The sequence below is a fragment of the Mesitornis unicolor genome, unplaced genomic scaffold (assembly GCF_000695765.1).
Source record: "Mesitornis unicolor isolate BGI_N332 unplaced genomic scaffold, ASM69576v1 scaffold35646, whole genome shotgun sequence".
Classification (NCBI taxonomy): domain Eukaryota; kingdom Metazoa; phylum Chordata; class Aves; order Mesitornithiformes; family Mesitornithidae; genus Mesitornis; species Mesitornis unicolor.
In genome coordinates, this window is record NW_010189637.1 from 75,911 (window position 1) to 103,132 (window position 27,222).

General features: G+C 37.8%; 1 protein-coding gene across 1 annotated transcript; it reads right to left on the reverse strand.

The window, feature by feature from the left end:
* Positions 1–7,116: 7,116 nt before the first annotated feature.
* On the reverse strand, positions 7,117–25,618 carry TRDMT1 (tRNA aspartic acid methyltransferase 1; the record flags this gene model as incomplete). Its single annotated transcript, XM_010186142.1, has 10 exons — positions 7,117–7,217; positions 11,531–11,660; positions 12,694–12,751; positions 16,793–17,163; positions 17,665–17,748; positions 18,651–18,720; positions 19,590–19,655; positions 22,663–22,734; positions 23,694–23,770; positions 25,404–25,618. Coding segments are annotated over 10 exons (1,244 nt in total), but the record flags the coding sequence as incomplete, so codon positions are not given.
* Between the last annotated feature and the right edge of the window lie 1,604 nt (positions 25,619–27,222).

Sequence of the window (27,222 nt, forward strand, 5' to 3'; positions counted from 1 at the left end):
TGGGCCAACTAAATCTGCATTTCCAAGCAGGCTGGTAGAACGTATGCATACTTCAAGGACTTTCTTTCACAAAGTCCATTGTAAGCTTACAGTTTTCAGCCTGGACTTTGGATGTGACCCACAAAATCCTTCATTTTCTCTATTCATTTCTTTTTCATACTGAGTATGCATTACCCCTCTCTGCTGCCTGTCAAGCTTTGATTGACGTTTCCCTTTCCAACTAATTAGCTCCTATAAACCAAATGACCAATGAACAACAAACCATTGTGGATCAGGAGAAAGCTGCTGATACAAGCAGGAAGAAGAAATAACTCTCTTCACCTTCTTTTCATGCAGGCATTATAGCTTAGAAAATGGTTGACCCAAAGACCAGGTGACTTTGTCTATGCCCTGATTAAAGGGTGTAAAGAGAGCTCTCGACATCTATCTAAACCTTGCATGACACACTATTTTCCATTTCATTAGACTTTCCAGATTTCAGTTAATTTACTCTCTTTTCCTAGTAAATGCACCTTAGGCTAGCCAAGTTGGGAAATCTATAAACCATCTTAAGGAGAAAAATAGGTCCACACCTTTTAATTTTACTGAAATACATTGGATTGAGACATCATTTTTGGAGGAACAGAATGGAAACTCTGCAGATGTCTGGCATAAGAATAGGGAGGTTCTTTGTAACAAGGAGAGACGGCATGAACTCCTCTCCCATGACAGATAGTTGATTACTTCACAGACATTATGGCTGAGGAAACACCTCTGAGTATATAGGTTGCGCACAGATTTGGCAGGAAGTAATTGAGCATTTGTCTCTTGTTCTGGTTGAAGTTCATCCTGCACTAGCAAGGACTTCAATTTACCACTATCTTGTGTAGCTGTGTGAAAGGAAATGGTGGTATCCCTCTACTTCTCCAGCAATACAAGCCTGAAATGTAAAGACGCTGCCGTAGAAGATAAGAGTTGGCTCAGATTATAGCCAAAAATTCGATACACATTAATTGCACATAAGTAGTGAACTCAGATGCAGAGACATGACACAAGTCTGTGGCAATACTCCATTTTTATATGGGGGGAATATGTATTTTTTACTGATGTGAATCCCAACCTGGTTAATTTTTTAATGGAATGCATACAAACAATCCTTTATTTTGTTCTGTAAATGCAAAAAAAAATATCTCTGTTATTCGGTGTTAGGGTTCAAATATTTGGAAATAATTACAAATCCAGCCCCATTGCTGGTTTTATCTCAAGTAATGAACATTTACCTGAGTTTCTCTTCAACCCAGTTCATGTCTTGCAATACGTCCATCTTCACTTCCCTGGATTCTCTTTCATCTCTCCTCTTTCCAATAATGCTCCAGTATTCAAAAGAGACATGCAACACATGAAACAGCACTGTTACCTACATGGAACAAGTAAGGAAACTGCTGGTGTAAACAATGCTCCATATTGAATTTGGCACTTTGTGTCCCTGTAGCTCTCAGACAACCAAGCACTAAGCTAGTATTAGGCCCTACAAGGATGATCAACAACCACCATGGTTTATATCAAACAAGGGTGATCATGAGAAACAAAGTCCCCTTTTCTGTTCCTCACCCATGACTGCCCATCATCGCTCCCTTCCTTCTCTTTATGTGTGTCTGGAGAGTTCTACAGCTGCAGCACCTTCCCCAGGGGCTGCTGCAACTGCAAGGCTCCGTTTCCCACACCACTCCTTATGGAGTTCTTACTCCTCAGCATATTGCCCTCTGAGACCTGCTTAAGATTTTGCTCTCTCAAGGCAGTTGAAGTTAATAAGTTATCTGCTGAAGTTAAACCAACTGGTCAGGAAATCCAGGTTTTAAGATTTAATAGCAAATAACAAAGAGATGAATTTTTATTTAGTTAGCTGCTTCAGCTGGAACTGATCTACTTTCCTTATTATCCCTGGGTTCCTTTATCACAATGAAGGCAGTTATATATTAGGCTTTTAGTGTCATTAAAAGACTCATATTTTGGTTCCTCTGTCTCTGATTTTTCTTCCTACACGTTGTTTCTACAAATCACCAACCACTTTGATGCTTTCTATTTTCTGCTGCCTTTTTTTTTTTTACATTAGGTTCATGTAAAGTTTCCAGTCAGTTACATTGGGTTTGTTCTTCTCTATTGATTATTCCAGCCCTTTTAGCACATTCCAATTGCTTTAACATTCACTGGAGTTATTTTTAGGGACTTCCATTTGCATAGTCACCCTTCTCCACTAATAACCCTAAAGCCATCAATGGACCTGACTGCACAACCTCCCCCAGATTCATTCTGTTCTGTACTGTTGGCTTTATCAAGAGGCTTAGAGCTGAGCTAAGTCCATAAATAATTTGCTGCGTATGGATGCTGCCATTACAAATATCGGCATTCTGTCACCATACAAATACAAGGAATTGAGAGTGATCATTCTGGGTTAGAAAAAGGTCAGTACCCTGTCTCCAACAGCAGCCAAGAGCAGACAGTTAGGAAATGAATGGTACACAAAAAGGTAAGCACATACAGTACCTCTCCTAGGTACTCTGTTGGCCTCCATCTATTTGCAGCTTGGAAACTTTGCCAGCCAGAGGTCTGCCTACTCAGTACTCAAAAAGAATTCTTCTTCCATGAATTTGTCTGTCTTTCTCCTAACTCTTCCCCATGCTTCACCTTACAACACGTGTACAATGAATGAGTAATGCCACAAGGTAAGATCAATATGCAGTCAAAATGCCACTCAGAAATATTAATTCTGAGTAGAATCCCATTTTTAAGTGCAATATTTATAAAAAGAATGGGATTAGTTTCTTTTTATTAATATATATGGGGCAAACATTTGAACTAATCAAAACTATTTATTACTGTCTAGGTATGAGAAAATATATTAGCACTATCAATATGCTTTGTTACCAAATGCCAGATTGCAATTTAAATAAGTTTGAGTTGCAACAGCCTAGTGCATGAACAAAAATACATGACAAAAATGCTCTCAACAAAGCTGGGATTTCTCAATGTACTCCTGTGTTTAAAATCAGAGAGGACCACCACTGGAGGAGATTTCAGAGACTTCTTTGCTGCGGAGTTTTCTGAATCCCAGTGAAGGTTACCCAACCAGAGTGGCCACCTGAAATTCCTGCCAACAATACTCTCTCAAAGTGGTGTATTCCACTCAATTTTAGCCCCTCCAACCCTGTTTCTCACTTCATCAGTGCTCTTACCAAAAGATCCCTTGTCCATGCTTCCTCCCACTGTCAAAAGGACCAGGTGGAGGTAAGTCAAAGAGAACAACCCAGTTGTCTTGTCTTCACAGGGGGTCACCTGGCCATCTAAGGCCACGTTTTCTTTTCTTCAACAGCTATATAAATTCCCCAAACTTTGTAAACAACTGCAGATAAAAATAACAGTTCTTTATGCTCCTCACAATATTGTTTAAATGTACATACTACCACTACTCAATATTTCACAGTGTCTGTGATATCCGCTCTCTATTCCAACAAGTTGTTACTGAACAAGCATACACTTCCCCTAATGAGGCTGCAACACAAGAATACTCATGTCTGCACAGGCAAAAAGAAATGGTTACTGGAATTCATTTTGGACTTTATGCCTAGTTACTTATACTTGCAAATTAGTTTTCTTTGACCATTTCTACTTCCATACACTAATTGTATTAGACTGCCCAGAAATGCCTTGTGTTCCTAACCAATTACTACTTGGTGTCCTCCAAATCCTTACTCATATGGCATATTCTTTAAACACTATGCAGAAAAAAAATACACAGAGCACACAAGTGGTTTCAAATATCTAAGTTGAAAAATATACTAAACTGCTAAGGAAAAGAAATATAATTTAATAGTTATACAATAAGCCAATAGAGCACTATTCAGTATGAATAGCAAGCAAATAGAACAGAGAAATCAAAGGGTGAGCTGAGAATGAATTGTCATCCCAGAGATAAAACAAATATTTGCTAATACTTGCTTGTACAGTCACCCAAGCATTGGACCTGCTCAGATTTCCATTAAGGTGTCTCTTTAGAAAACAAAATGGGCTTACCCATGACTAAGTTTAGCACATATGATAGTGTTATCACAGATCAGTGTTTTTCCAGCCTGTAATACCCAGATTCCTGATGATCCGTATACTCCTCCAGAAAGGGTCACCAAAAGGGGAGATTAAAAAGCTTCTGGGCTGGAGTCTTACATTTCCTGCATGAAAGATGCACCTCCACAGGAAAATTTTGAGTTCACGTATCAAAAAATATTCAAACTCAGTGCGTTAAACAAATGGTATTTTAGTAACTTTACTGCTACACAAGTTTCTTCATGAGTATAGGGAATTCCTAGATTACCTCACATAAAAAGCGGTTTATGCAGGGAAGACATTCTGTAAGGCAAGCAACGGGCTTAAAAAATGACTGTATAAATATGCACCACCAAAGACAACATTCTTTTCCTCAGTAGAGCTTCTCACGTTTGAGGTAATGCAACCATATCATCTTGCTTGGATAATAAAATGAATTCCAGACGTGCAGAATAAGTGAGCTACAAAACCAAAAATCAGATTCTAGAAATCTCCTTCGATTTCCAAAGTTGTCGTTCAGACTTCACTCATTTACCTTTTGGCTGCTTTTGTAATCACATTTCATTGCTGTGAAAATGCTTAAGCTGAAGTTGCAGCGCCGATGTAGGCTGCAAAGCACTTATGATTAAGACACTGCTCGGAAAAGGAAGCAACGTGATCACCAAGTGAGGTCAAGCAGGTGCGACCCAGCAGAGCTCAGCAAATCGTCTATTAAAGACAAACAGATGGGTTAAGAAGCAGTCACTCAATTTAGCTGCACTGGTGTTACAGAGTTAGCAAGGGATAAAATAAATATATATTTACAGCTCTGAAATCTGTTCTTTCAAAGTATCTCCTTCAGAAACAGCTCTGATTAGCAAACAGATTTCCATCTTCACAACCACACTGAATTAAAATTCACCGTCAACATGTAACAGGCTGTTTTGCTAGATCAGTTTTAGATGCAGCTAGATAACTTTCAACTTATACTTTAATATTGCTTGCTTATAAGTGGCATATAAATCATTACAGCATGCTTTAGAGATTAAGGAATTAAAAACTAATACTCAATAGCAGTATTTTGTCAAATATTATTATAGTGAGGTAACAGACTATTTACATGGTTTAGCAAAAAAAAAATACCAATTTATACATAAAATTTATCTCCTTTGTTTTCATTTCAATGTTTGGCTCATGTTACATACCAACAGATTTTCTTATCACGTTTCTCCCAAGAACAAGTCCATACAAGAACTAATTATTGATCTGGCTGATAAATCTAAGCAGTAACTGTCATACAAACCATAGTTACCTGTTTACAACACTGTGAAAAACACACTTGCTCTTTGCAGTTTAGCAGTAGGCACAGCCTAACATTAGTCTAGTACTTTTTTGCCACTGCAGCACTAGAAGAGACCAAGTACAGATAGAGGCCAACAGCATCCATCTCTAGAGCCTAGTCCAGAGCTCTTCAACAAGAAACCATTTCCATTTCTCTTCTATAGCTGGAACAGCCCAAGTGGTCCAAATGCTCATAGGGAATAAGACAGCCTGAAGTAGGTCAATCCAAGCTTTTCCTGATTTAACAGTCCAGAAGTAGCATTCAAATCAAGACTGAAGAAGAAATACACAAAGAGTCAGCATAAGATAAATTATGGCATAAAATAACAATACCAAGCTCATTTTCTTTTTCTGGACTGTGGCAGATGAGAACAGCTGCAGTATCTCTACAGCAGCTCTGTTGTCTTGTCTTTAGTTTCTTCTGCATTACTAAATCTAGATGAGATACATCATGACTGTTCCTATGGCATCCCATAAAAAACCAAACCAAACCAGCCTTTTTCAGGCCTGGCAACTTTGACCACTTACTGCTTTGGTGCACAGGAACTATGATCCATCTAAGAAATCCTTCAGTTTTGTGACATATGAGCTCCCTAATTGATGCCCACTAAGTAACACCTCACCTTTTCCTCCCTCAAGCTATTTTCTCTCTATGTACCAATACAAGTTTAACTGTAAGGAGAAATAACAACTGGAACACATGCTTCTTCTAAAGAAGGCTTTCAGTTTTCCCATACTTTTCTCTATCGTTTCAGAGACACTAAACACACAAGACTTGATGATAAAAAAAAATTCAGTCCAGCTCTATGAGGCAGTACACAACTGTGACACTCTGGACGGCCCTGTGCAGCGGTTTCATCCCAGCAGACACTCATAACCCTAGTACTACTATCAAGTTTTGTGAATAAATCTTCAGAAGCAGCCCATATCATTTTTTCTCCAGTTCTGATATCATGGGAACCTAGATATGGAGCTTTTAAATGTTTTTGTGTCTTTTATGTGCAGATCTTTGGTAAGGAGCAATGATCTTATCCTGGATAATGTGAGAAGAAAAAACAGGCAAGCTATTGTCAGGGTTGTGATAATCTTGAATATTTTAATTCAGCTGCACCTAAACAAACCATTCCAGACCGATACAGTTGGGTTCCAGAAACCTGCAAGTATTTAGAGAGGATAAGACAACCATAAACTAAGGGTGACACTGTGTTTTCTTAAAAATCATACACAAAATACTGAATGTATTAGTTTAATTAGCTACAAAAAAACACATACAAATTTCAGAGCATATATACAATAAATCTTTTAAGAATGGATCACTGATATTTACAGATGAAGATATTTTACATGTAGAACCTGGTCTCTGCATTTAATTAAAACAGCTTTGACATTTTCTGCCTTTTTACGCTGTACTGAGAAGACAGTTTTAAGATAAAATAGTCTTACACATTTTCATTGAGGTATATGTAAATGCTTCATTCTGCAAACTAAAAAGGACATTTAAATACAACAATTAAGTCCTGGACACTTCCATTTAAATAAAACACCTCTGCAGTGCAAATCCACTATAAAAGCAAGGTATTCAAAATATATCAGAACTGGTTTGCAAAACGACTGGACAGCTATTTTGGTAAGCTACGATTTTTGTTCAGCTGCCATCAGTTTTCTCTTGAAAGCTAGAAGTATATTCTGTCCCCAGTCCATACTCATCAGATTCAGGTTCTATCCAAGCAGAATGGAGATCAGCTTTGCCACCACACGCACATTGAGGCTGTTTCCCAGAAGACGGTAGCATTGCTTTGTTGTTACTTTGTCAGGAAAGCCTAAAACAAAACACATATAGTGCAACATCATTAGTCTGGGTTTGTTCCTAGCTTTTAGTCTACTCCTTTTTTCACTGAATGCAGTTAGCACAGACTGCAGCAGGGTTCATTTCCCTTCCCTAAAATTCACAAAGTTACAAAAATATTCCCAGCCAGTTCATTGGTTCTTCTGTTAGCAGTACTGCCACCCCTAAGGTTTAACGAGAAGCTCCAAAACATTTCTCTTTCATGTACCTTCTCATTAGAGAGCACCCTGCAGCCTCAGGGCAGGACCGCAGCACCTAAAACACTAAACGAGCTCCACTCTAGAGAGCAGCCAGAGAGGAACATGGCCACGGCAGAAAGAAAAGGTGGTGATTCTGCAGATGGACTAAACTGCATTTCTCAATGAGCTTTATATTGTACTTCCAGTCTAGGCCCCGCTAACGAGTTGAGGCAAAATCAAGTGAGTCTCGCAGTGCAGTGTACCACCAGTACAGCTCAAGCTATGAGCAAGGCTTATTCAGTGAGTGATCAAGAAGCTCTCCCATGTAATTCAATGTTGACCCTGTCAAATGCACCCAGAAACATAAACAGCATCTGAAATGCCCTTCACATGGTAAGCACATACACTGGCAGAAAAAAGGGAGGCCCAGAAAAAATTAAACTGGGCTGGGTATTGTGAAGGGGCTGTTGTGTATTGAGCATACAAAGGTGAACAAGCTCGTGAGAATGAAGTTGCCAGCAGCCAGCTGGTGTGCTTTAAGTGTCCTTGCTTGCACTCCTAGCTTACTCCAGCTGTAAGCTAAAGTCCATTTGCTTCAAGTTGAGTGAAAAGAGAACAGAAGTGGCGGTTCAACCATTAGGGTCATTTGCTAAGCTGATGACTTAATCACATTTAATTATTTGCTCATTCTCTAAGAAGAAAACCTAACTCTGAGCCTAAGGTCACCACCAGCCAGAGTAGCTTTGATGCATAAACACAATGTGTGTGCAAGCAGCGATATGTATGTTCAGCAGTTTTCATGACACCTCAGAAAAATCCTCTTCCAGGGATTGCTCAGGAGAGAACATGGCTGGACCGCTGCTGAGCCAAGGGTGGAAAGCTGAGGCGGAGGTGTCTGGGAGGAGTTGTTCCATCCTTCTCTGCCAGTTATTAATGCCTCAAATGTGAACTGCTTTGGTAAACACATCTTCTGCCAGCTCCATCCACTCTGCCCAGCTTCCTGGCACTCGCATTTGGGCAACCGTTCTGCTCTCTTTGGAACAATCACTTGTACTCCCACACACGCTTCCTTAGATGGAGTTTTCAAATTAAATCACTGAATAATGTACAGAATCCACACATTTTAAAAGAGTATATAAAAATGTGTGCTTATGCTCACACACATATGCACATGCACTTATACCCCAAGAAGCTTATCTAAACACTGAAAATTTCGGAGTTTCTCCTTCTCTCTCTTGGCAACTGAAAGCCTTTCAGGGCTCACTGTTACCTTTATCCCAAGCCTCCTCCATCTGCCTGTTAACATTGTCTTGCACCTTCTATCTTCTCGGATCAAGAGGAGCCTACATCAGAAGGACAGATTGAACAACTCTTAGTACGCTGGCACTTGCTGCACAGTGCTCACGGTATCATTTTGGTCATGCATGCTACTTGATGTTGTTGTGGTCTTGGCAACACACACTGCCACATTGTGCTGGCTTTCCACTAGGCTGCCATTTGTTTCCTAATAGCTTATATACATCACTAACAGGAAAAATGGAAAAGGCATCCTGACATGACCCTCGTGAAAGCAGGTCGCAGGTGCAAGAGTGCTCTGATACTTTTAATGATATTGCTGAGGGACCCACAGTAGTGACTAAGACAAACGACTGCAGTATTTCATTGACCTATAGTGCAATTACTACTTATGCATTTAGATGTTAAGAGCACAAATAAATCTGTTAATGTTAAGAACAATTATTTTAACTCTGGACCTCATGTATTGGAAAAGGCCATCAACTTGTTAAAATATAGAACCATTTAAACCCAATCATGTTTCTCCTGACGATACCGTAGCTGCAGCTAGTAACAGCATCTGTTACAAAGCCTCCTGACACTCTCTTCACTTCATTTCAGCTTACAGTTATCTCTTTCTTTAGCATCTTAGATCAAAAACATATTTGCAATGGGTACATCTCCAAGCTTTCTGTTGTTGAAAATTTCACCCCAAATGTTGCTGTCACTACAGAACACAGGAACAGAGAAATTATAGCACATTTCTCTCTGAAAATACCACACTTCACAATAATGACGCTGTCACAAAAACACCCTTGGCTGTAGCTGTAAATATAGCAACTTTGAAAAAAAACCCCATAGTTTGCAAATCTTCAAAAGTAACTTATAGTACCTAAATTCAGCAAAAATTTCAATCAGCTTAGCGCTGAGTAACACTTTTAAAAAGTACAAACTGGGAAATGTCTTAGATTAAACACAAAGGAAAGAAATGTCAGACTTGTGACTCAGCGCATTGGGAAAAGAATGATCTGCCCATGAATCAGGAGTATACGTGAGAGGAACCCACTGGATGAGAGGCTTGGTTTATGTGTTGTGGGAGTTGGAAAAGTAAAATAGCGAGACAGGGAACTGCAAGAACTGTAAAAAAAATCCGATGATTAAGGCAGAAAGGTACTGCCTTCAGAGGTGGAACCTGTCCCTGTTCCTCCCTTCGCAGTTCCCAGGTCAAAAAAAAAAAAAGACAGGTTTGCTAAATGAGCACTTTGTAGATGGTGATGATCTGGATGTTCCTCAAATTCAGAAACCTGATTTGTTTTGAGAGTTCAGTTCTGGTTTGCAAAAATATTGAACTTCACAGCTGTCCCTGAAGATGAGCTCTGACTACAGAAAGCATGGCATCATTCCAAGCAGTTTCAAAATAGTAACATTCAGGTTTTGCAAACCAATCACCCTAAATTAATGACATCTTCCAAACATAAGTTTCTCCATTGTTCTGGTTCTCCCCCTGTAAAATACAAGCAGTATTAACCCTACTACACCTTTCAGTGATGTTGCAAAGACGGATTTAACATTTGGAAAATGCAAAATGCAGGCTGTATTTAAAAAAAAAAAGATAAAATGGGCAATTCTGTGCTCAAAAGAGAGCTTGAACAGCATGATAAACCTATGCAAGTCAAATCCAGCCCTGTTGAGCTCAAGTTCCTTTACATCAGCTTACATCAATATGGAACATAGCCATGCTAAGAAAAAGGCTGTCTACAAAAAGAACAAATCATTAAAGAAGAGAGGCTATGAAAAATCCTGCATGTTGCCATGTATTTCAACACAGCACTCCTCCAAATACTTTTAAACACAGCATTCAAAGTGCTGGCAACTCTAATGTTTGACTTTGCCACTTTGATAATGTTCTTGGAATGTAGCAGTTTTGAATATAAGTCAGTAATAAGTCAGAAAAACTAAAACCGCAAAAGAAAGAAATATATAAAAACTATTAGCACTCCTCAGAACTCATAAGCCACTGAGGAAGTCAAAGAAAAATACAACAAATCACTCAAGGTCAGTAGTGTCTTATTTTATTGATGCTTGTGTTGCTGAGAGACAATAAATTGATCTGACGTGACGCCAGCAGGCCAAGCTCCTTAGCAGGTAGCAACAGCTACACTTCCTTGCCTGCTTTTCTTTACAAGGTGAATTTATTTCAGGCTTAATTCGGGTTGACCCGTGTCCGATATACTGGTATTGGTGAGTCTGGTTCCTTGACTCCCTCTTCTTCACAAAAACAGAAAATGAAGTTGTTGACCTAGGGCTAGGACTGCCTTTTCTAGAAAATAGAGATGACTTAAAAGATCATTAATTGAAGAGTTTGGTTATTCCTGAACAGAGAAGTATCTGTTATCTTCTGAAATTCCCTTTCTGCCAGCAGCTGCAAATGTGTGGAAGGGAGAAAGCAAGCAGCTAAAAACCACTAAAAGACCTCCTAAACTGGCAAGATATGTTGACTTACCACAGTTGTGAGTAATGTTGGCTGCTGAGTAAATAGTTTCAGCTTTAAACAAAGGTATTCTTTCATTGCCATTCAGCAACAGAACATTTCTCATGCCAGAACTTTTTTCTTAGTTATGAAGATAAACCTAAAAATAGAAGCTGGCTCTTATAAAATGCAAAAAACTAGTGGAAATTCAGAGTTAGCCAAATAACAAGAACCAATCATAAGAACTGAGCAGTGTGGGGAAAAATAAGCAAAATAAAAAGCATGGATTACCTCCCAGTAAAAAAAACTACATTGGCATTTCTGAAGAATGATGTAGAAAACAGGTACTTTTGAAGTACATACCAAATTCCAGAGGAAATCCATGAAGATTTGCTATTTCTCTTGGGGTAAAGTACCTCAGTTTTAGCGCTGACAATTTCATAAGCTTCTCTTCTTCTGGTAACTTCTTAATGTGTTTAAACACTGATTCAAGCTATGAAGAATATACAAAACAACAGATATCACCGACGCAGGTCAAATGTGCAAAATTTAACAGTCACAGATTAACAGAATATTTCTTCACAGTGCCCAAAACAATAGCACATTTTGCTTGAAAGTATAATTTGTGCGGTATTTTTGCAGCGAACTTTTCAACACATGGACGCTCAAGAAAGAAATCAATGTGGCCATGAGGGCATTCATCATTTCTTCCTCCAGTTACAATGAGGCAATCAAAGGACTATAAACATTTGTTAATGACGGGATAGTGACTTAATATAAATCAACAGCGGACCATCCACACAAATTAAGCTGTATAGGTGCAGCTGTTTTAATACATTCACTTTGAGATTATCCTGAATTCCAAAGCTGCATTCTTCTTCTGCTTAGAAATGCCATACAATGCTAGTGAACAGCACAGAAGTGCAGAAGGCCATGCTTGTGTACAAAACAGGCTTTGTGAAAAGGATCTTTGAATGGTGATTCACTGATGTATTTATTATTACCTCCTTCAACGCCAAAATACCACTTTGTGGTTAGCTTAGTATCAACAGTAGAACTTTTCAAAATACTATGTCTTCCCAGATAAATAATACTTTTGAAATTTAAACATGTTAAACATTTAACAATGTTTACTGGATCATCTTGTACAAAAAATGGCCCTAGATTCATGACACTGCACTGTAGTTTATCCATAGAATTAGTAATTTTTAATGTTTTCACATACTCCTGTGAAACCTCTGTATGACACTACAGTTAATAAAATAATAGCAGCTCATATTCCTCACACAGAGAGATACACATATAATTTTGATTTAAATAAACTGTTGTTTAGGAACACAGAATAAAAATCAATTGGAAACTCAGCTGCCATAAAATGAAGTTTTAAAAGCTTTTTTTAAAATAATATTCAGAATAACAAAGTAGAAGACAGAAAAAAACCTAAATTTTAAAACAAGTATCATATCAGTTTTAAAACAAATCTCAAGTTTTAAAACCAAATCTCATGTTAGTCTATACATTCTTACCTGTACACTTACTGCTGTCTGCAGAACTGAGCCTGTCCCTTCTACATAGTGTCCATACCTTAACAAAAACAGTAACAAGCTTAAATTAATATTTTCATCAGACCTCATAGTACTGACAACTGCAGATGCAGGGAGGTTACTTAGGTTCCTTTGCCTTGACTAACAAATAACCTCATAGGTAGATAAAACAAAAGGCCTTGGTATTAACAATGCCAGCTCTTGGAGTGCGGCAGCCTCTGGACACGCTCTCTGGGGATGAGCCTGCAAACACCACACCAGGATTTATCCACACTGATGCCTTACATGAGTCAACAAGGTGACTATATGAGGTCAAGGAATTCAAGCACAGTATCATCAGAAAGGGCCATCTACATTGTGTGAACCAATTTTACATGAAGACAAAACACATTAAAGGCCAAATGGTCCTAGGGGTTCAAATGAGCTCTCTTTATCTTTATAATGATCCTCCAAAGGAGGATCATTAGTGGGAGCCTCTAGCTTTTATATCAATCTGTTAGGCACAAAGTGGTTCAGTCAGGTTTAACTTTTGGTTGCTTGTGGATTTTCCATAAAGGGAAGGGATGGGAGATGGCCAGGCATCTATACAGAACAGTAGAAGAAAGAAAGAAAGAAAGAGAAGAAAGAAAGAAAACAAATCCAACTAAACAGTGAGCAAACTTACATTCTAAAACCATACAACAGCTTTTTTGGATGCTTTGTGGTTGATTGCATGTTTACTCTGTAGTCTCTCCCAGGCTATCATTTAAACATAATTATAGGCTTTCAGAAACATGCTCTGCTGGTCTGACTACGATAGTGTTTGAATGTCCTGAACACAAAGAGGCTGAGTCAAGTCGCCATATGGCTTCTGCACAGTGTAGGGACTTCAGAAGATCCCCTGCATTAGAGGGGAGTGGTCTGCATCAATCATTAACAAATGCTATGCTCCAGTTTTATCTGCACATCTGTAAAGACAATTATAAAGATCTTTTGCTCCAATTGGGACCCATTCTAACGCAAGGCACTGGAACAATTTCTGTTTCAAGCCTTTCTAATCCCCCAATGAGTAAAGGAATACTCTCCCTTCAGCACAGACACAATGACCCAGCATGGCTCAATCCTGAGAATTTCTTCTTCAGCTGGAAAAAACTTAGGAGTAGTTCTGCCAATATCAGTGAGAGCAACACTTTATTAAGTGCTTCCAAATTTTCCTTAGGATCAGAACAAAAGGCCCTAGATACTGATGCAGATTAAAAATACATGGAATTGAACTGTGTTGTAAATGCATCACCTTCAATTGGTTAGTTGCATTCTGAAAATTCCCTAATACCAAGTTTAACAATGCAACACACATAGCACTGAGGAATCCTGATCTCCTTATATAGCATCTGATCATATTTCACATGAATATATCTGAGCTAAAAGAAACAGATGAGCATAAATTTCAAAGTGGTATTTTAGAGTTTTATGGGGGAAAAATAATCTTTTAATAGGATCCATGTTATATAAAATACTCTAGTCTAAATAATTGTCACTAGAGTATAGAACTCCCTCCCAAAAATGATCCAGTTGTCATAAAAGTGGTTTGGGGGAAGGGGAGGTGTTGGTTTTTTAACACAAATGTGGGCAGATGGCCAATGTTAGCTGAATTAATTATTACTGCAGCTGCTGACTACGGAAAAATTAACATTCCAACCTCAGACATAGAACATAACTAAAGATGGGAATTTTTGCCACAGTAATAAATGATGTATTGATTTTCTGACATTTCATTACCAGTTATAATGAAAGAAGTTGGCTTAAGAAATTACAGCCTGACTCAAGATTTTTCCCCCCTCTATTTCTGTAAACTTTCAAAAAAACCCTGTTATTTTCATACACATAATATATTATTTCTAGGTATACTGTGCCTTGTATTATGACTAACAAAAAGCTGATTTCCGCAATGCTAGAGAGAGTTTCTGTAACTAATATTACACTATTTATAAAGTGTTGCTTCTCTTGTCAATAGTGTATCAAGAATTTACAAGTAAGTCCAGAATTATTATAGTTAAGAAGTCATTTCCATTTTCTCTGCCCTTTAAAATGGGCAATTTCCTCTCACAACTTCAGTCACCACAAACATACTCCTAAGGGAAATGACGGTGTTTGTAGTCTCAAGGAACTCAGCAATCATTTTCCAGTTGCCTAGGACTCCAAGGTCGAAGTGAACACAGGATCATCTGCTCAATTTCTTGTGCATCACAGGCCATCATTTTGCCATTATACATTTTGCCCTATACTCCACCAGAGCCTTTCAGAAGACATACTGGTATGAAAAAGGCAGAAAGGCAAAAAACAGTGACAAAGTATCAGTGTTTGAGGTCCCTGAATTAGCAAAGACCAGAGGAGGGATACCCAGATTATCCTCATCACACAAACCTTGCTGGAAATACCTGAAAACCAATCAGAACGGAGGGAAATTTTGCACCCAGTCTCAAAGCTGATGGTCAGTGTGACTTACAAGACAGACATCAGACAGGCATCTTAGGAGGGGGAACTCTCTGTACTACTTGGAGAGCTGCTGTTCTCCATTCAGGGCCCTCTTTCCTAAATCTCATGCTTCAGAGAAACATAAAACCACAACTCCTAGAACACATGCAGCAGGAACTTATTCTTGGCCTCAGAAAATGACTTGGATGAAGCCTGAGATGTCATTATAATCTTTCTCTTAATGCAGAGCTGTAAATGGTATGACCACATTGAGAACCACATTGGAAACCTTCCTTCCCAAAGGCTCTTAAAAAAAGGGAACAAAGCCAGTAAACCAGATTCTTACGTTTCGAGCCAAGAAGGACTACCACAGCTCTCCGGCCTGGCTCCTTCCACAGCAGCAGGAGGGCAACAGTCACGTTCCAGGCCAGATTTCCCACCGCTATATATAAAGACTTCGTGTTAACTACTCAGGAGCCTCCTTCAGTATGATTTGATAAATGTGACCACAAACTATCACGATGTATTCTAGTGAAACCACAAGTGGCCAATTTATTTTTGATGACACTTAAGGCATGTATGAGATACATAAGACATCATTCTGGCTTAAGGCTTTTATTTGACTACTCTAGTTAAGAAACAGATCCCATGAGATGCTGACTCCCCGACAACTCAAAGAAGCAAGGGCAGAAAAGGCAAGTGTCAATGTGAGACAGGGAAAGGCTTTCCTGTTGCACAAATTTTGAACTTTTGAAATTCTTGCTCTTCTCAGCTTCTTTATTGTCAAGAAGTTAAAATAAGAAAATATGCAGCGACTCTGTCAATCTGGCAGTCTAATTTCTATTAATTAAAAAAAATATAATTAGGTTTAGCTCATCAACCAAGCCATTTTGTTGAAACATTCTGAGAATTAAAAACATCAATCTGATTTGAAAAATTCACCTATATTAACATTTAACTTCCAGGCTCCAACTGGCATTTTCCAATACAAATACGTTCAGTGTAAAAGTTCCAGACCGGCTGTCTGCGGGGTTTCAGAACACTCATCAACCTCTAGCAGTCAAACTTAAAATTGCAAGGTACAAATCAGAAAACTACTAGACAGAAAAGCACTGATGTTCTGCTCCATCAAATGTGATTTGTAACACAGCAGCCTAACTGGTTTTATGACAGATGGCCAATCCACAGCTATTCTGACCTACACAGCTGAAAAATCCAAGAAATCAATAAACTGTACAGCAGAGACAGCTTTAATGAGGAATGGATCTGTCATGCATGACACTTTGTAACTTCATTGAGCAATATAAAGAAATTCATTAATGAATCAGTACCATATCAGTCTACTGGAATCATATTTCCGCAGGGGTAATTAAGCTTCTGTGAAGGTCAACAACAAATGGCACTGTCTTGTGTGAATGCCTTTCTGGAGTAGGCACATGATGTTCTGCCAGGCAGCTTCTCATGCCGGCATTCTACTGGACCAGGAAGCACACCATATAAGGAGAGGTTTCTTCAGAGGCTTGGGGTTTTTTGATGGAATTGCTCTCCTTGTTCTTACAGAACACAGGCAAAAATACACTTAAAATTTCAGGACTTGATTCAGCAAGATATTTTCTTCGCAACTTACCCTTTTGTAAAGCAAGTAGATCTCCGGGAGGTGGGTTTAACAATGTCTAACAAGAAAGCATAGCGCAGTAAGGACTTCGGTGGTAAGAAATACTGACTCATTTCTTCATTTTCCTCTTCCAAGAAATCTTTTAGCATTTGAATAGAGGTATCATTGTCCTGATCACGTTTCCTTTCCATTTCTTCTAGTGTTTCAAGCTTAAAAAGAAAGGCCTCTTTTGGTAAACTCTTCTTGCTGCTGCAATCAGGACCAATGTTTAGATTCAGAGTCTTCTCTTCAGAAGACAAGGAAGTAGCAGCTTCACCCACTTTGTCAGCGACTTTGTCTTTGAATAAGTCTTCCAGATCCTGACCTGGGAATCTTGTCAATATCTAAGAAGAAATTGTGAGAAAATAAATTAGAGAACTGCATTTGATAAACAACTCAACAGTCAACTGTGCAGTGACTAAGAATTCCATCAGAGATGCTCAGAATAAAGCGAGTAACTGATTAATCTTATTTTCATGAAGATTTCGAAAAAATGTTAGCATCAAGATTTGCTGACCTACCAGCAATGATGTCAGGAACAATTGCAAATAATTGCTTTTGCAAGAAGACTTTTCTAAGGGTGTGAAAAAGGTAGCACAATATATTGTTTTCTAGCCCACTATTTGCCACTGTTCCCCCAGCTGTTTAAAGCCATCTAAGCCACTGACATGCACTTCAGTCATTAGAAAACTCAGTATCCAGGCTGAAAAAAAGAGATAGAATTTAACTTTTCTGTTAATATCAATTATCCATCTCTCTATTCATCAACACACGCCACTAAACTGAAAATTTAACCCTCAGTCTTCATGAAACAAAGCAAATTCAAGTAACCCTAACAGACTCACCTGACCAGAAGCCTGAAAGGAAAATGGTTCTTGGTGAAGCTTTGCAATTAGAAAATATCGCAGCCTAGAATTCGGAATGCCAAGCTGTAAGCAAAATCCACAAGCTTTTAGTCCATGTCAGAGAAAAAGTCACCTATAATATCATAAAAGTTAACTGCCATTATATATAGTAAATAGAACTATGACACACTAATATATTTTGCACCTTCAGAGATATCGGTATTAATTGATAATATCTAAACAGTTAAAACTTCCATACCTAGATATTTTCAAGGAAACAAGTAGGCAATTATTCTTTGTACGTCATGATTTTGACTTTGTAAATGAACAGAAATGTAAGCAAACTTTCATATGTGAGGTAAGAAGAAAAATTACATGTATTGTGACTTCCTGGGACGAGTACTATTTGTTTTCTATAAAAAAGCAAAAAAGGTGACTCCTTGCCTTTCTGAATAAGAAATTATAAAGACATCTAACAGAGAAACAAATGCACCACAACTGGTTTTCAAGCTACCCTCTGTCAACTTTTCTCAGTACTTCACTGATTCTATTCAGTCTTGCACAATCCAAAACCTCTCTCGACTCTTCTTTTGGTTGCCCAGGGAAACACACAAACAAAGCCCCTCCTCCCACAAATGACAGAGTCACATGTTCTGTGCGGGGAAATCCACAGGCATCAGCACTTCTAAAGCAATGAGGCTCCTGCAGGGAAAACCACCTTCCTGGTCATGCTGTAAATTCATGCCTCCTTAAAAAGTATCAAATGGTAGCAAAGCAACATGGGACCAGGATCTGAACAATAACAGCAGTATGATTATGCCAGTATACTGCTGAGAAATCAGAAGTCATGCCAGATGGCTCTCCCATTCAAGAGTATCAGCTCTAGGCATGACTCTCTTTTCTAATTCAACAGGTAATTTTCAAATGCTCTTGGGCTCAGTGCAGTTTGAACAGTTAAATATCATTAGAGCAATTTTAGTACTTACACAGGTTGGAGACAAGAGAAATTCTTGATATTTAAATCCACATGTTGCTAGTGTTTGCAAAAGTTCACTTCTGGCAGTGGAAAGAAAAAAAAGCAATTACTCCCTTCATACAACCTTTAGGCCCTTTTTTATTCTGAATTAAAAACACGTTAAATGCAATTAGGTACCAAGACATTCAGCACATTCAGTGAAAGAACTGGACAGAGAATTACAGATATGAAATCATCCATTTCTGAACTTGAGGAGACAACATAAAGTCCAGTAGCCAAAAATTACTCTTACACATTCACAGGTATCTCACACAAATACTCCTTCAAAAAACATCCCATCTCTAGGAGATTACTTACAGTGTGTAAATAAGGAAAATAATCAGAGGGCAAGACATTTTCTTTATTGTGAATTATAAAACAGGGCATGAAAAACACCACAAATAGCTCACTACTTCCTTCTGGGCACAGTCTTCATACTAAATCTCTGAACCATTTGATGGCAACCCTGAACCAGTGATAATCTACTATCAGCAAAGGTACTGAAGAAAGCCCCTACACTGTTACTCTGATCTTAACACAAGATACCAGAAGCTCTTGTCATGGAGAAAAACCTCAAACATCTGAGTGTTTTACCTATTGTTATTTTTCTCTCTGAAAATTAATACTGACTGTTTCTAAAGGACATAGGATCATTGAATAAAACCAATGGATTCAACTTGTTATAACATATTTATCTGCTTAGAGAAATAATGTGTTATTTAGCAAGTTTCATTCACAACCTAAAATTTTCATTCCCAAATTAAAACATTAATTTTTAACCCACAGATGCTAGCTGTCCCATCTCACTCTATTCTGTTAACTTAAAGTCTAGGAAATAGAAATCCTGCCTTCCCCTTCTAAAGAAAATGTTCTTTATTAAAAACTAAAACCTGCATAAATTAGACTTTACCTCGCAGAAGAGGATTCAAATCCTTTAACATTTTCTAAAAGTAGGTATTTTGGACACTTCTGGAGCCTGCAAGGAAAAATAAAATCAACAAATCAGAGTTACAAGCTGTAAACTAAAGTATATCCATCCACAGATTTGTTTAGCTACAAGAAAGATCAAAGTATTTCCAGATCATGCTAGCTGTTAAAGTTTAGCATCCTTAAAAAAATGTGTCTGAACTTCCAAGGTTGTATAGATCAAATCATTCCCAACTGAATTAAAAACGCAGGCTGCTGGTATTTATAAAGAACAACAAAAACCACTCATGTTCAGATGGACTGCTGTACCCTCCTGTAGCTCATGTGTGTGCTTCTGAAAACGCTTACCCTTGTCATTTCCTAAAGCACATTATTACCCAACAGATTGAGTTTGTCATAGGAAAGATAATTGTTGGGGAAAAAAGATGACTATTTAGCCATGGAACAGAGAAATATGTTTTAAAGCACTTAAACCCGAAATCAATATCAAAATGTCACAAGAACTTTAGTGATAACACATCAGAATCAGTATTCATCTAATTGCTTTAAGAAATGCAACATGTTTAGAGCTCAAACTGCAGATATTCGCAATTTTCTATAATTAACTTTCTCATGTTGATGGGAGGGAGGGGAAGGAGGCGCCTGAGGTTTCGCAAGATCATTGCAGAGGTCTGGAAATAGGCTCATTCCAAAAACAGCATATTAAATCTCTGGAGCAAGGAACATGCCCAAACTGTGCCAGGGACTATTCTAACAATTTAGAAGCACAGATTATTCAGATTCAAGTCTCTGGGAACATTCCCTGGCACTTATTAATTCTCCAGTAAGGCTAATGTAGACACAGTATGTCTGCCATACAGTGGGATCTCAGGACAGTGTATAGAAACAGGATACTAATGCCACCAGACAGCAGCTCCATGCTTATTTAAGTCAGAAAGTGGCTTTGGACTTCCACTGCTACAAATCACTGCAAAATCTGCTTTAGCACGTTCTTAACTGCCATCAATTAAAGACATTCATATGAAGAATTAAAGAATTACAGCGTTTCACAAGAAATTGGAAAATATACAAGATACGATGTCAAACTTTAAAATACTAAAAATAATAGTGAATAAAAATAATACTGAACTGAAAAAAGCAGTAGCAGTCAAATTCCCTGCAGAGGACTGGAGACTGTACCTGCCAATATGTTTACCTACACTCAATATCATCATCACCTACTATGAAACTTATTTTTAAAGTAATGAATCCAGAGCATAGCCTGAAATGCAAGAGCTCATACAGGATCAACAGATCACAAGACAGAGTAATCACTATACAAAGAGTATGTGTTAAGTCCTTGCAGGTATTAACATTACAAATGTGTCTGTAAAAGTGGCACTTTGATGTCTCAGCATTAGATTTCCCTGGGTTACAGTTTGGACACGATAAACAGACAGTATCCGGACCATTTGGGTCAGACTTTGTTTGCTGGCTGGGTGCTCCAAGGATTTCCCAGGTCTCTCCAGACTCTGAAACTGTCCTTTCATTTCTCTAATATTTGAGCCTCGTTTCAGTGACATTTCATTATAAAAGGCTGAACATAAGGTAGAAACACCCAAGGGATGAGAAATTATCACTTCCATAAACTGAATGCATGCCGTATGGATTTAGAATGCAATGTGATTCCTATATTAAGAATTTCCCTTTTTGGGCTGAAATACTCCATACTCAGTATCTGGCAAAAATGTCATATCCAAAAAATACACAAACACTATCTCAGTAAAACATAAATCTATTGTAACTGAGAAACTCTGCAGAAGCCACCAATTTTAACATATTACAGACTGCTTACATTAAGTATTGCCTCAAGAAACAACCTGCCCAAGGGAGATAAGGGACATCAACAGTGTCTCATGGGGTGCTAAGATAAAGTGTCACAGCCAAGCCCAGCTCCTTTTCATCGTCATAATGAAAGACATATGTCCTGCAGTGTCTAAAGCTTTGGTTTTGAGAAGGAAAAGCCTCTGCCCTTTATCCAACTCATTTCACAGCAATTGGGAAGTAACACTTCCATATTAATGCTCAACAGTGCCCCAAAAGCAGCCAGCCTCTTAACTGTATCTCAGTTTAACAGAAAGGAATACTGAGGTCAGGATTCCCTTAAGGATAAGAAAGGTACTATTCTTCTGACAAATTATTAACTTACACAATATCTGCTGTTTTTAATTTACCATTTGGAAAGGTCAGTCTGGATGATTGAATTACATTCCTTACTACAGAAAAGACATCCTTTGTAGCTTTTGTAAACCCACACTATCTATTTTTGTGCCTCTGCTAGAAGCAAGAGAGTAATAATAATTTTTCTTTTTACCTACTAATTCTCTAACTTACTAGGCTACAGAACCTGTATTGTGTTCTGTTTTGTGTTCTCCGGCATAGATTTCTTAGGTGATCCCAGCCAAGCCACTCAGCCCTTCTGTCTGTGTTCTCTGTCTGCTGATGATCAGGGCAAAGAGGTGGTCCCATTTAATGCTGCTGGCTGCAAAAAAGCTGCTTCTGGAAGAAGGATGAAGACCCTCTTCTCCCAGTGGGAACAACAGCTTGAAAGAAAGCCTGTTGCTGATACCAGTTTCTGTGCAGACACCATTCATTAAAAAAAAAAAAAGAAAAAAGCCAGACCTTTTTAACTGGGTATTTCAAACAATTTTCATGTTTCCACAATGCCCATTAGCGAACTGTTATATTACCTACTCCTGCTTCTAAATAAAGTCAGTGCAAGTTTGATGTTGAACTTAAAATAAATAACTCAAATTTTTTTCATTTATCATATGGCCACAGTTTAAACAGACACACAATAAAAAGAAAACCAAACAGTGAAGGCATATCCAGTAATTATGGCATGATGACAGCATTAGTAAAGTACATTTGTAAGTTACATATGAACATGTGAAAACAAATAAGTAATACAACACAATGCTAGTAGTATCTGTAAAACATTATAGATTACTTGTCTCACTGAAATACAGTTTAGTTACAACAAAGGCTTAAGAACAGAGGTAGAAGTTCATTTATACCTTGGGAGAATATCAAGGATATAGAGAAAGCTCTTTGTCCGTGGATCGGATACATCACCTTGCAGGCCAATTCTAAGAAAGAACAAAGAAACACCTGCATATTACTTGGAGCAGACTGACATTTCACTTACATTCTTCTACACAATAGTGACATTTTTTGCTCTGAGTTTCAAAAAATGAATTCTGCAAAAGCACCGTGTACAGACATGACGACCTGCTCACAGAGGCAGTGTTCTAAGAAATGCTCTAAGGAAATGAAACTCTGCCCCAGAATCCATCAGCTCACAGCGAGGTGAAAATCAAAAGCATTCAGTAATGAAACCCACACCCCAGTCTGCAAAGTGTTTAATATTCTGATCTTGTCCAGCAAACCCCTTGTACATACTTGGCTCTGAGAGAACAAAAGAAAAAAAAAACCCAGTGAAGTTCCTGGGAATATTGAGCTATTTTATACTGAATACATTAAATTATTTCTATAAGCCCCAGTGCTCACCATTTTGCAGGATTGAGCTCCACATAACTTTGTAACCAATTTTGTAACATTAAACTGAAAAGTTTATTCCTCAGAATAAATTACTTGTGTGCATGTGCAATTTTCAAAGGACAAATAAAAAGAGATTATACTCTTAGTCTCAGGCAGAAGTGAGAAATTCCAATCCTCCTCCTGGAGTTTCCTCAGGGAAAGATTAGATTGATATCTAAAGGGAAAGGAAGCACTCTGAAACAGCAAAATCGTTGAATTTCACTGTTAGAGGAACAATACACAATGCAAAATAGGTGCTGCAAGAAGCTCAATTAATTTCAACTGAATTAAAATATACATCACAAGAAATCTGATGAAGAATTAAGATTTAAATTGCTGCATTTCTTCCACTTCAGTAAATCTCACGGTGAGTAGGGCGACAACATTGTTGCTTAGGAAGAGAAAGATACTCGGGTGAACCACACATAGCATCACTCTTGAAAACATTTCTCCTTTAACAGTACATATTGTAACAACTGCACTTTTCTCCAAAGTGTGCTATATCTACCTTGTAAATGGCTGGCAGGGAGGACTCATCAAAATCATATCAAAAGATAATCTGTCAAATTCTTTCAGTGTTATGCCCTGAATAAGGAAAAAAATAGAAGAATTTTGAGTGTTGTAAACTCTATGAAACTCTCCAGTCATCTTTCAGACCAAACTACCCTTCTTACTTTCACTGCTATATGCTTCATTTAGCAAAAATCTACCTAATCTCCCATTTGACCTAATAATTTCATTCTTTTCTACCTTGGCAAATGATACAATGCAAACATACATTCGGTTGCTTTGAATTTGAATCAACACCACTACTTGTGCTAGCATTTACATTTAGTATTGAGGTTTTTATCTAATCACTTTCACAAGAGGTGTAGTGGTTCTTTCAGTAGATCACATCAAAATACCAACTAGTTATTTCTTCAAAATAAAGAATCATTATTCACATATGAACTCTTTGTACATAAAAAAATAATTATCATATCCAAACTAGGTGAAGAAATACTAGATTTTCTCAAAAGACAAAATATCTGACAGGAAAATAGCTCAAGTGTTAACACAGTAATTTTTTCAGGTCCAAACTGTGTGTTTTAACTCTAAGGAGCTCACTACCAATGCATCCTGTAAAATGTACTTCATTTTAGTTTTCGCTGAGTAAAAATCCCTAAAAGATAATTATATGGCTTAAAGCTCTACTCTGCAGAACTACTTCTGTTCAGATAAGAAAGAATTAAGTTTGTGGCATGAACCAATTACACAGGTAGAAGTTCCTCTAGACTAATTTTAAGCAACACTAAAAGGACAACATACTAAAGGGCCTGGAGGAGAAGGATAACGATCAAGTAACTATAAGCTAGACAAAGAAATCGTCTCCTTGCATATTTTGAGGGATATCTATATAGCAAATGTAACATAACTGCCCACAGAAACTAGACAAAGGCTGCTATTTTCCCAATAAATTTAAAGAAGGTCTTACTGACTCTAATCTGCATATTTATATTTTCCCATATAAAACTTTAAACTATTACATAGGCTTTTATCACGGAGTGCTGAATAAGCAGCTAACCTTTAGCCACCTATTTAAGTCTTATTTATGCTGGTATCTTAAATAAATTCAGTATCTTTTACTGTCATGTTGTAAAACTGTAAGAGCAGATTAAAAGAAAAACCTATACAGTAATTTCTAACTAAATCCAGGCAAAACTACATGCCTAGTTTGCCCCTCAATTCTTAAAATAGAAGCCAATTTTACCTAGTTCTTCTCCAAATAATTTGGAAAAGGGACAGAATCCCTAAAACATTTTATCTATTAAGCCCACCAAAAAATACAGTATATTTTCTTGTGTTTTACTGAGCTCAACTATAACTACAAAATGAAGGCATGCCTCCAAGCTATTTAATTAAATTCTTTCAAAATACATGAAAATATTTTTTTAATTTAAAAATATAATTTTTTATATTCTTTTATTCCTGGTAAGCATTCCTCTTGACATTGACTTAACTCTTACTGATGCAACAGTCAAGACTTTCAGGAGAAGACTACAGTTTAAGTATCCCTCTAACTTCAACAAGCAACCACAGCACAAGAAAACAAGGCTTTATGATAACTGCTACACTCATAGCAACATAAATATTTTTGTTTCTCTTATTAGTAGCAAGGTTAGTAAAGACAACTTACATCTACAAATATCAGACTAGAGCAAAGACATTCACTACTCACCTCAATTGTCTTTGCCCATAGTGGCGTGCTGGGAAAGTTGTGCTTATAAACTTCATTGGCAAGAGTGTTCACATCAACAGCAGCAACAACTTCTGCAGATATGCAGCTTTCTAATTTTTTTTTAAAAATAAAATAAAAAAATTGGAAACTGTAGCTTCTCTTTACCGCTCTTGGACAAATGCTTTTGTTCAGTAGTGTTAGGGGTACGTTCAAAACTTAAAGGGAAATTAAATGATCAAAATCTGCTTTGTTGCCATTAGAACTTACAAAAAAGTTACGAAAAAACTGTCCGTGTTTCTAATCATATGGTGAACACTTCCCTTCTTTATATATCCAAAAATGGAAGCTAACTAGGCACTTCTTAATTTGTAGATACAGTCACACAAACTCCAAACAGGGTGCATCTCTACAACGTTCCTAACTGCACTCAGTTAGTCCCTGTGGCCGTCAGGTTTCTCAGCTATAGGAATGCAGCCTGAGTTCATCTGCTGAGCCCCCCGACACTGCTTGAGACTCTCCAGCGGCTGACAACTTACAGGAACTAAATGTGTTATTTTAGAAGTATAATGTTACTCACTGTGAAAAAAGACGCCAATAAGTACAATATGCAATGTGCGTCTATTCTTGCAACAAAACTTTAAGAAGTTGCCTGAAAAACATTTGGGCTTATATTCCAATAAAACCTTGGGCCTTGCACTCAACTGCTGCCTCCTTTGTGTTCAAGGTCCCAAAAATACCAAACATTTTGAAGGACAGCATTTCGCAGCTTCTCTTCTCTTAATATCGAAGGAAGTACTTCTGGATACTCAGAGGTGTTATGGAAAAGAGAGCACAGTGTAACAAATCTACTGACAGCTAAAACCCTCAAATAAAAATACACTAAAAAGAATGTAAATAAGCAACAGTTCATTTATAGAGTAACAGAATAATAGGTTCTACAGAAGCTAAAGACATAAAAAGAACAGTGTTTAATCTACTGCTCATCATGCCACACTATTTATTAACTAACCACAATACCTTCACTGAGGCTTTCTATCCAGGAAGATAGGCTGTGGTCACTGCTATAGCCACAGGCAGAAAACAGCAACCATACTTCCTGATAGAGAACACCAGTCTCAGCCGCCAGGAAATCTGCATTATGGTCACCACTACAAAGCCCCAGATGAAACACAGGCAATTTTAAAAAAAAAAAAACAAAACTCCTTTGAAAGCCAAAAGAAACAAGATAAATAGCAACATGCCTTTGAGCAGTCCCACAACACGCTCACGTAACACATTAACAAGTGACCTTATGAGACATCTCATGAATTACTGCTAGTCAGCTAATTATTTACTGTGAGAGGATGAAAAACCAGCTATCACGTCCTCAGTGGACTTAATTATGAGTGATGCAATTATCACCCATCTACTATCTTTCAGGTTTTCAAGGGCATCTTATTCAAAACTGAGATGAAAGACAAATCCAGGTACTGGAAAGATTGTAGCAGATATTTTAACAAAGACCAATCTGGTTGGTACTCCTGGGTTTACTTGGTGCAACAGAGGGGAAAAAGAAAACCAGGAGTTCCACAGGAAAAGGATTTTCAGATGGCCACCCATTAAGGGTCAACACGCAAATCATTATTTGCAGTTAGTGTCTGGACACTTTGACCATAAATGGTAACTGAAGCATTAAATACAGGTGTATCCACAAGGAAATCAGAACAACTACACCTGCAGTTACAGAACAGGTAAGTTAACACTGACATCTAGCGTGAAAAGAACACCGCCTTAGCAGGTTGGCTGTCTCAATTTACAAGCATATTCAAGAACCAACACC